An 11,383-nucleotide genomic window follows, 5' to 3' on the forward strand; every position below is an offset into this window, starting at 1 on the left:
TTTCAATTTGACCCTTATAATCCCGTGGATCAGGATCAGGACCTTGATTTGAGTTCGTCAACAGCGCCCCCGACCTGACATGAACCCGTATGAAGATCCCATCACAGATACGGCCTGCTTACCGCAAACACCCTAAGCAAACACTGCCATTATTACATTGTTCTCCAACCTGGTATTGCCAGTTACTGGACAACAGAATAACTGACAGCTCGGTCAAGCCCTTATTGCTCAACCAACACACCTTCCGCCCACGGCCCTACGGCCATCCCAATCGGGAAATTTCTTGAACAAACGGCAGAAACTTCCAAAGAAAAGGCTTGCTTTATTGAAACATTAACCACCAAAAATTATTTACATTATTTTCGATTGTGTGGCGTAAAAGTGCTTCAGCGGGAGCGCGCCGATAAATTGCAATTAAGCATGTGAGCGGCGTTATTTGCAATTAAAATTCAGTATTCGTTCCAGCGCTAAGAATTGCATTCGATCGTAGTTCTTAATTTCTTGAATGGCTTTTAAAGCTTTCATTCCCCGCCGAACGAGTTTATAATTAGAGCTAGTGAATTTCGAGTGGTTCTCCACATTGTTATTAAAGCCACAGACGCGCGTGTCTCGGAATCGTAATATTTCAAATCTGTATGCATCCCTCGACCTTTCCCAATTGGCCGTGAATGAAGAACGCTATCAATGCTTGAATTTTGAACTCCGCCATAAAAGTTTCTCTTTCATCCCCCAGTAGCAAACTGCGTCTCGTTTCCGTTTAGTTCCGATAACGAAAACACTTCGCACAAGGATAGAATCAAACTCTCCACCTTTGAGGATTAATGCGAGCCACCATCGCGGTTTATATCATAGTTTCCCTTTTTCTTTTATCTGTTATTGGCTCGGCTTTGGGATGTTTGCGTTTTTTAATGGCTGGTAGCGATCAAAGTCCCTTAACGTGCACAATGTATTTGTTTGATAGGGCTGTTCCACTATTTTTCCCGCCTGACAGTCACCATTACGGGCACGCAATACACGTCAACGCAAACAAATACGTCATAACATAAAAATTATTACATTGTCGAAGCGCCACTGGTTTGGATGGATAAAAATAACACGACTCTAAATTTTATACGGCGTAATGTATGCAGACAGATGGATTATCGTAAAACTAAATTTCTGCTAGTAAATTTTTCAAGTTTACTCTTTGTTGAGTCGACGTCAAAAAATCAGGCCGGATTTGCGGATTTAATTGCTTTGTGCTTTTCGGAGATAAACGAAAACAAGACTTCAAGCTGCTATTTTTCAATTAAAGGATTTTTAATATTTCACTTGGAGGGTTATTTTAGTGAAGGTAATTACTCGGTTAAAATCATCAGTTGGCTAATATTTATTTTATTAAAATTACTTTATTCACCGACTGGAGCGTAGTTGTTTGTTACAGTTTAATATTTTAATTAACGGCTTTTACATGCAAAATCTGCACCAACAGACGATCAAAATGCGTTTGTCGGTTGGAGCGCATTATTAAAAAATTACAGGAAAAATGCACAAAATGGCACAAACAAACGACTTGCTTCGAAATTTATTTATTAGCACGATAAATAAATATACATAATATTTCAAAATAATCATTCCGCTTTATGTGGTTATTCTGTTTTAACAAACAAATAATGAAATTACAGAAAGATCACCTTTTTCTAGCTCAATTTTTGTGACTCTAGTTTTCATTTACATTTTTAGCTTGGGGCGAATGGGTTTAGGGTGCAACTTATTATCGCCAGTATTTGGAATGTATGGAAATATATTCTAAATATTTAAATATTCATGCGCTCAAAGTGAGTGATCTTTACTGCAGAACAAAATTAATAATGCAGATGCATCCTCAGATACTAATAACGATCAAAGACAAGATAATTAGCACGCACCACTTTTCAATTTAAGATGCAAATGTTCCAAAGCAGTGCAGTATCGCAAACAGTGCTAAAACCGCACGTTCCATCCCGCTTCAATATTTTTGCATTGCAACAGCGTCCGGTCCTGTGTACCTAATCAAATTCCCTTACCTACGTTACAAACACTCTCTTTAAATATACACCTATTTTGAATAATTGCGTTTGCAAGACATAGTGGCTCAGCGCTTTGCTGTAAAAGCTTGCATTACACGTTCTTCCACTAATGCGTTTACATATTCATACCTACACATTTGGGGAACGAATATTTTTATCCCAAATAATATAAACTCGTCCAGAGAGGAAGACACAGCCGCTCGCTAAATCATAACATGTTGCATTAATGCTCAATCTCCTATCACCAACAAGAGAAGTGTGCATAACAGGCCCTAATTTAAATATTTCACGGTCTCGTGGGCCGCCACGCACACATCTCGCAAATTTTGCATTGTTCCAACAAACAGCTACAAAGGACCCCAACCCTAATCTTCCAACACACAACAGATGGGAATGCGGGGATCTAATGTGCCTAATTTCAAGGACCCACTCGCATGCACCTTGATTTATGGGAATATTTCAACAAGGCAGGAATAATCAGGGTATTGGATGCAGCGAAAGATTCCTGCTCTTAGGCATTATCGTCAAACTTTTAATTTATTAAAAAGTTGTTAAATACTTGATGCAAATTATAGCTAATCTAGTTAATATTTTAAAATTCAAAAACATCAAGCAGGGAATTTTAAAACGCTTTGACTTGGAATTAATTTATGTACGAGATCGATAACTCAAACTCTCTAATGCTTTCTGAAACTAAATATTAATAGTGCCGTAACATGCAACCCGTTGATTTTGTTTCGCTGAAACATTGGTGGATTGGGAGGCACCTTGTGCAGTTTTCCATTGAATAGTTAAGTGGAGGCGAGCCTTTCACGTGGCAGTCCGGAAGAAATATTCATTCCTCTCGCACTAAATCTCACTAAATATATTCCAGCTGTAAAGCTCTCAAGTTTTAGCTCAAGTTCTTTATATCTTAATACGTTAGTTCGGATCCTGGAGCAACCTGAACACGTTACACGTTTCAGGGCTTTTTTCCGCTTGAGATATTTATCGTCCGTTATTAATCCTCAACAGGACCAATTTAAAGTCTTCGACTTCTAACGATCAGAGCAAAGAAACAATAATCGAGTCGAATCCCATCTCAGGAGACGGCAACTATCTTTTGTGTCCTTAACCAAGCACGACCGGCTGTCACCAACAGCTGACCGTTTAACTCGTTTCTTTCTCGTGAACGTGACGCGAAACTCTAAGCCCCACACGAAAAATGATAGCCATTTTTTATTCGACGTTGTTTACGCTCCCTGTTATATTCCTGGCCCGAACACTTTTTGCGAGAATTGTCCCGCCAAAGTCGCTTATCCCGAAATGTTCGGCACTGTATTATGCCCATCTAATACTTACCTTTTTGATTCATTTGTCTAAGTAAAAATCTCCACAGTAATGCAGCGAAATCTCCAATAAGCGGACACCGGCATAATACGTTTATTGTCCGGTTAAGGTGTCCCCTTAAGAGAAATAATAGACACAAACTAGATTAATTTATTGAAAAGATAGTAGCATGATAGTATATGGTACAATAACAATATTTGTCAACTATTTCTTGAAAAAATTTTTTTTTTCAAAATTTGCTACATTTTATATTAAAATGAAATATATCCGCTCATGTAATTTTCCAAATTTTCTGACAATTTGTCATAATAAAAACACATGCGAGTATGGCAACCTGTCCGCTTAAAAGAGAGCCTTGTTTCCAAGGATCTGAATTGCACTGCCCGCGTCCGTTTATTGGAGAGACCTCTTAAAAGTGAAATAATACTATTTAAAATACATTAGCTAACAAAAATGTCCGCTTATAGGAGGTGTCCGTTAAGAGAGATTTTACTCTATATGATTTTTTACGTAAAATTACTCACTGAACAATCCATGCTTGCTGAGTGGGAAAAATTCACATTTAAAAGGACTTTTTGCACTATTCTAATTTGTCAAGTGTACGTGATTGTTTCTGGTGGCATCAAAACTGCTTTCCGAGATCAATGGACATTTACAAGGGTTAAGACTCGAGGGGAATTAGGAGAGTTGCACCCTTTCGGGTCTACGTGCGATACTGTGTGCTAAACATTTATCAATTTTAAGCCCAAGTCGTGCGAGGTGCTACGGTCGCTTTTCGTGCACGGTCCAATTGACACCGGCAATGTCCAATTACACCGTTTAATTCTCAATTGTAGCGTTGTTAAAATTTCGGCTTATAGCCCCTCGCTTTGAGCGTCCGAAGAGATGTAATGGCATTATATCGGAAGGGTTTATAAGCTTTAATATCAGATTAAATTTCAATATATGATTGCGCTGTCGGTGCCCCGCCGATTTTATTCCTCTTTTATGAAGGCTTTCGCCAACAGAATACTGTAGTTTATAGCCAGTGTTTTCACGGGAATATTACCCTTTTACTATCGAAACGGTATAAAAATTCCGAAATAAAAGACACGGCTAATATTCATCGGCATCGCGTTTCATTATCTGGATATCAGGAGATGCGGAGCGTCTTGAGTTATGACAGTTAAAATGTTGGGGAGCTCGCCGAGATCGCATAATGGATTTGATAATGTTATTGCGGTCATTAAGGCCAGTTTAATTAGAATAAGTTAGGGTTGCGGTTTGTTGATCTGCAGACAAGTTTTAGTAACCCATTAAGCTTTTATGCATCGGCATAATCAGAGGGTCCACGAGCTTGTCGTTTTCGAACGCATAAATTCACATTACAAGATCTAAAACAAAGTTAAATGGATTGAATTGACAAATTTATTACAGATGAAACGCTGGAGGGGTGGCCCCGGACCACAAAAGCTTATTCCATTTTAATTTCCGGAACCACCCCGACGAATTGGAATCGATTATAAGTGCGGATTAATTGCCTTTTATGGCACACTCATCACTCGTTACATTTAATTTAATTAAAATTGTCGCCTACTTCCGGTCGCCGCATAAACAAAATATTTTCAAAGCTCTGCTTAGCGGTAAAAAACGGCAATCCCCTCGAGTGTTTTTGATATCGGGGGCATTATCCTGCAACATCCCTAAAACTGTTTTTCAACTCTATGACATAACACCATTGCTTGTATCAATTTCACTCTGGAGATTTTCACTCCACAAATTGCCCGAACCTCTTGGAGTTTTCACCAATGAATAAAGTTCGTTTGTTTACCTTCTCGGCCAAATATACGGAACCGGGTTAAGGTCGGGTGGCTTTAAAGGGCCGTGAAAGTGATATATCTGCCATAAGATATTCCTTTGTCGCCTAAAACCTTTGCCAATAGGAAAGAAAACCCACTCATTATCACAGGACGAAATTTTCAAAAATGCTTTGTCTCAAACGTGGGGGTTTCCGATTACACAACAATAAATTCACATTAATCGATTGAAACACACAAAACATATTGTAAAGACCATGTCTCGTATCTTGTAGTTCGATGCAAGACTTTCTTGTTGGAGATAATCACAGATAAGAACGACCAGATTCTGATCCGAGGATTGTCTCTTGGTGATAAATAGGTCCACATCAGATAACCTTTCACTAACGTTCTTAGAATCCCTTACCTGGGGTCAATGACGGAACTAATCCATCGTATATAATCAGTCTAGAACGAATGGTCTTTTTATTACCATTTTTCTTTCAGTTTCTTGAGCAAAAATGGAAATTTTATGCTCTTAACATCCGTTTGGCGGAAATGAGGAAGGAAATTACTTTGCATTTTTCTAGTAAGTGAATTAGGGCCACTGCTACGTAATAAATCGTAACTCCAACTAGGTACCCAATTCTGAACAATAATCGTAAAGATTACTGCTTTCTGCTAAATTCATTAACAGCTTTCCCAGCTTTTACTTTTTGTTTTTGCTCAAAACAAATAGTTTTCAGTATAATTTAAATAACATAAACCTTCATTTTAGCCGAGCCTAGTGCTAATTTCGCGTATCTGAGCACAAATGCGACCCTGTAGACCAGGGAAGGCAAAATTTCTTTTGTTTTAGCCCAATAAATCACGGGGCACTTATTCTGAGCTTTGGTAGGTGTGAGGGTGTGTCCGCCTCCTATCTTGGCACCGTGTTGATTTATCTGAGGTGTTTTGCGCTCCCTGCACTTACAAAAGTATCCCAAGAATGTATTTTATCCAAGTTTAAGGAACGGTAAATTTGTCAGATTGTTATCCTAGATAGTGAAGCGACGTAGGCCGCTCTTGCGGTGGCTGTGGGTATAAAACGCCGCTTTTATTAGATTTAAAGGGTTGTAAAAGCGATATGGACAGTAATCGGGCTTTTACAGCTTTTTGTTACACTTTTTCACTCGAAATTCTTCCTTTGTTTTCGTAATTGGATAAATAATACAGAATAGAGTACACAGATAAAGAGAGGTGGAGCGGTATCGGAAAACGGTCTTAATAGGGCGATTATTGCGTTTTATGGCCGCATAAAATACACCCCGGATTTTTATGCTGTCGTTCTGCATGTTTAATTAAAATGTCTTAATACAGTCCGCATAGTTGGAAACAATCAGATAATAAATTCTTGATTGCCTTGCATGTGGCACGTCAGGAGTGTGCAAATTCTGCACCTAAACTAATATCTCAAACGTGCCAGAATTGACAGTTCAAATATTTCTCTTTATGTGTTCACGCAACGTGGAAAACATTCCTTACATTATCTTTCTATCGTCTATTTTTGTGACAAGCATGTCACAAGTTAAACAGCATTTGAAGACTTACTAGATGGTATAGAAAATAAATTGCCGGATGTATTATCAACTCCGATAACGCGTCTGAAACGAAATATAAATTACTGTTATTATCTTTACTCCCTTTCGGAGGTATAATCTCCCTTTCATATCTACTACTTTTCGAGACAAAACAGTTGTTAACAGTATTTTATTTAACTGCGGGGAAGCAGGAACTTCAACAAAGAGAGTCCCAATGAACACGAGTTGGAAATAAATAACAATATTGTAGTAACCAATTAGAATAAAACAATTTTTAATAAATTTGTTGTTTTTTAATCATTACATGTTTAATTTAAATAAACATTGTAGGATAATTGCTTGTTTTTGGCGGCTATACAAATGTCAATAAAATTTTTATATAGCAACATAACTAAAAAACACATCATAATTGAATTTTCGCTTGATAAAATAGCGGATAAAACAGAATAGCGAAACGACTTCAGTTGTGTTTAATGGAATGCTTAATGACGGCAATAACATGTTAATTCGAACTAAAATTGCCAAAAATAAAGTTTCGCTCTTGAACGTTGGAGAGTAATTAATTATTTCTCAGTAGTTTTCGACAATTTTATGAAACAATAACCGCCAGCCAACGGCAAAATAAAGCCCTTGATTAGTTTAATGACATTATAAAATACGCTATTGTTGATTACATCCAAAACTGCTTAAAACAGTATGTATTTAAATGAGCTTTTGTGTACATTTATTTTCTAAACTAAATACATATAATATTATCAAATAATGTAGAGATGAACGCAAATGTATGGTAATTTCGGAGATTTGTATGGGAATGTAAACAAGTTGCAATATTTCAGGGTGTTACGAGATCTAACGGAGGAATTCTGCATCAATATTTATGAAGGATAACTGTAAAGTTTCTCACACTTTTTTTAAAATAATTATCACTGACATTACAATAACAAAATAATATTGACCAAGTCGGGACTTAACATTAGTTTGACTCTTGTGTCACCTCACAGAACTTTGCAAGGTTGTGATGAAAAAACTCAAGTTTACTCGGAAAGTCATCTTCATGCAATTATGGAACATTAAAGTACCCAATTTTCTATTCCTGCAAGTTACATAATGTGTACTGAATACCAGAGACGAGCAGCAAATATGCTCAAAACACAATTATTTTTACTTTGCATTTGTATTAAATTATAACTTTCGCAAAAACTATAAATGTGATTTAGAGTATCGGAATAATAAAAATGACGACGTCTGAGAATATCAAGTCTCGAGAACTCTTAATAACAAGTATCCGAAGTAAAGAAGAGCAATTTTAACTTGCTGATATCGTATAAAAGTAGAATTTATTTACTTCGGAACTTTCAAGAACTTAAATGTGTTATTAAACAAATGTCATAAGTCGTTATTTCCGTATTCAAACAAACTGTAGAATTTAATTTCCAAATTGACAACGAAAATCATTAATGAGGCAGTAATTAGCATTATTTGTGTTCAAGTGTTTTATAAAACTTTTTTACATTTCGTGTTTCCAGTCGGCCGTTGAACCGCCCATTCATCACAATTTATTATTTACAGTACATTTATCGCTGAAAGAAATAAATTTTATTAACGCCAATTTGGCAATTTTTCAGCGTATTGCAGAGATAGGATCTCAGTTTGCATCCAATTTGCTGTGGCAATCGATCATGTGAAATCTTTCGGTAAACTTAAAATCAGTTCATTAAAGTGTCAGCAGCCATTTGTAACCGGTGTCACTTTTTGAAAAGTTCGTGTTGACAGCACTTGTCTACTTTGTAATCAATTTTGTTTGATTTATCGAGCAATGCCGAACACACAACAAGGATATTAGGATATTTCTGTAATGGTATCCTGTCGCTTCGAAACGAAGGATCAACACTCGTTTCGCCATTTATTATATTATACACGTAATCGATGGATTCTCATGAAAAGTTTTATTTTATGTTGCTCGTGGCATGTCGACGAATCGATGGACATTGATGCAACGAGCTTGCACAAAGCACTGCCATTGTATCCCGGTGCCCTAACACAATGCGAATGAAATTATTTACAGGATCATCCCCATTTGTCCAAATAGATTATACAGAAAAACTACAATCGATAGAAATTGCCATACTCCGGGGAGCCGAGTTCACGGCCACTAGCTACTTGCCACTTGTGATCCATCACTTTGACAATCTTAATTTTAGTTTCTTGATCAGGCAATTAACTTGAACGCTCGTCAAGTACCGTTAAACACGTCCAGATAAAATTGTTGCAACTGTGTCCACAACTTGCCCATTTTTCCATGCGGGTTTTAAAACTGCCATAAATCCTTAAAAGCTTGTCCCGGTTTGGCTAATGGTAAGGTGCACCCGCAGAAGCTATCGGCTAAAGTGTTATAGGGGTCACACTTAACGGTATATATATCTAACGCAAGTGCTATCGAGTACTTATATAATTAACATATCGCTCCATGCACTCGCAAACTGTGTTTATGGAATACAACTTGTTAACCCGCTAAATGCACTGAAACGGTAATTGGAGCGAAATTTTATGTAATTGTTTAGCACTACGAAATTAACCGCCACTCTAAAACAACAAAATTGTACTGGAAAACCAATTTTTTATGTAGTTGTTATTTTTGGAATATTTTAAGTACCTAAATGACAAATTAAGCAGGCCGTTTCATTGAGGATTTATTCTAACGAGGCTTGTGGTTAAATCCGCCGCAATAAATTATTAAAAAAGCCCCAATTAAGAATTCAGAGACAATATGAGCGAACGTACAGACTCTTTTGTAAGCAGAGGCTTTGCTCGAAGAAATTTCAATTACTTTCCATAATTAAAAGGTAAACATTGGAAAGGCTTGTGGATTTTTAAATAGATCTAATGAAACTCGTAGCCCACACAAAAATCACCCAAAGCATCTTCTAATTATTTTTTCACGACATGGTGCCATGACAACTTCACACGCTTGTAATTCGAAATTAATTGTTTAAAATCGCTCAGTGAGAAAATTGATGGATCATTATAATTTTTTGCAGGTACTTGAATGCTGACGTGAGTTTGCCACATGAACCTGCTATATAAACGGCGCTTAGATGATCGCCGGTCAGTGGTAATAAACTAGCACAGCTATGAATAAGCAAATCGCAGTCGTTACTTTTCTTATAGCCGTGGCTGCCTTCACTGCAGCATACGAATTTAACGATCCATTATTCAGTAAGTAACTTTTCATTGCAAAATTGGCGGTAATCACACGTGTCCTAGACCAGATTTTGGCAAATGAACTAGTGGAGCTCGAATCTTCGGCTTATCCGCACCACCGGAGTCGAAGAGACGAAGACGCGGTCACTGAAAAGTGCAGACCCTTCAGGAAGAAGAAACTGTGCTGCGCTGAAGAAACCTTCGACGAGCTCCACGACAAAGACCGCGATTTCAAGAGAGAGTGCTTCAAGCAAGTTGTTGGCAGCAAGGACGGTCCGCGCGAATTTGATCCTTTCAGGTGCGACAAAGTGGACAAACACCGCCGGGACATGACGGTACTAGTTTCAAACACTTGGTTGTTTGTTATTTGCGTTTTTCAGTGTGTGTCCCAATGCGTGGGCCAGAAGAAAGATGTGGTAAGTAGCAAATAATCGTCAAGGTCGCTCTAAATCGGCCGTATCCTGCCTTTTATTCAAATCCTGATTGCGGCCATCGCGCGTGGAAATTGCGCCAAAACACGGCTACCTGGAAATCCACTTCCGACACGCATCACTTTAAACTCTTTTAATTTTGCAGCTGGATAAGGATGGAAATGTGAAAGAGGCCGAATTCGGAGAGTTTGTGAAAGAGACCATGGCGAAGGAATCCTGGTTTGTGTCGATCCAGGACAAAGTGGTTTCAACATGCTTGGCTGAAGCCAGGAATGCCACAGCCAACCGCGATACCTCCGATACTGAATCTTGTAATCCGGCCGGCGTTAAACTTATGCACTGTATGTTTAGGGAAATTCAGCTCGGGTGTCCCACCGAACAGATAAAAGACCAGAAAGCCTGTGCCAGGGCTAGGGACAAGATCAAGAGACACAACGAGTTCTTGCCGCCTCCGCCCCAGTTCCTTAATGACGAATAAGACGCCAAGTTACACTTAGGGTTAGCTGTTTTACTACTTTATTATTTTGTCGCATAAGCATATAACTTAATAAATATTTACAAAGATTTTTGTGTGGTTTTATTCCCATTAAACTCAAACTGCAGGCAGACTGAACTTGGCAACTTTCAGTTTTGAGACGTCCCTAACTTTGGTGGTTATTAGAGCTTTTTTTACTAAAATTGTTAAATAGCCATCATGGCCGAGCGAAATGAGAAATAACATTTCCGTTCCACATATCGATTTCGCCTCTCTCAGCATTACTGCGAGCAATAAATAAACCAGTGGCTTTTTATGAAAATTCCCAATAATGTAGCGCGCTCTTTCCTATCAATAAAACTTAAAAAATGCATACGTTTCTATAGGCAGTTAAAATAATTTATGGCTTCTTTAAGCACAATACGTATGCATCCAACATCAATGCTCCTTTCTTATATGCCTCGAAGAATGTCTTTGTCCGAAGGGACAAGATCCAAAATCTGATTTAATTTTTCATGGAGTGAATAAAACATTTGCACAAAGC

At 37.9% G+C, this 11,383-nt stretch overlaps 1 protein-coding gene across 1 annotated transcript; it reads left to right on the forward strand.

The window, feature by feature from the left end:
- Positions 1-9,794: 9,794 nt before the first annotated feature.
- LOC660933 (uncharacterized) lies at positions 9,795-10,930 on the forward strand. Its single transcript, XM_015980675.2, has 4 exons — positions 9,795-9,948; positions 9,997-10,268; positions 10,314-10,349; positions 10,510-10,930. The coding sequence occupies exons 1-4, from the start codon at positions 9,864-9,866 to the stop codon at positions 10,840-10,842; spliced, it is 726 nt and encodes a 241-aa protein (XP_015836161.2). The 5' UTR covers positions 9,795-9,863; the 3' UTR covers positions 10,843-10,930.
- Positions 10,931-11,383: the final 453 nt, after the last annotated feature.

This window comes from Tribolium castaneum, chromosome 5 (genome assembly GCF_031307605.1).
Source record: "Tribolium castaneum strain GA2 chromosome 5, icTriCast1.1, whole genome shotgun sequence".
In the NCBI taxonomy this organism is placed as follows: Eukaryota; Metazoa; Arthropoda; class Insecta; order Coleoptera; family Tenebrionidae; genus Tribolium; species Tribolium castaneum.

Excerpts from the sequence above, each read along its gene's own strand:
- LOC660933 (XM_015980675.2), top strand. The coding sequence starts at position 9,864 with ATGAATAAGCAAATCGCAGTCGTTACTTTTCTTATAGCCGTGGCTGCC. Across the intron at positions 9,949-9,996 it reads ATTTAACGATCCATTATTCA|ACCAGATTTTGGCAAATGAA; the intron begins GTAAGTAACTTT and ends CACGTGTCCTAG. Across the intron at positions 10,269-10,313 it reads AACACCGCCGGGACATGACG|TGTGTGTCCCAATGCGTGGG; the intron begins GTACTAGTTTCA and ends TGCGTTTTTCAG.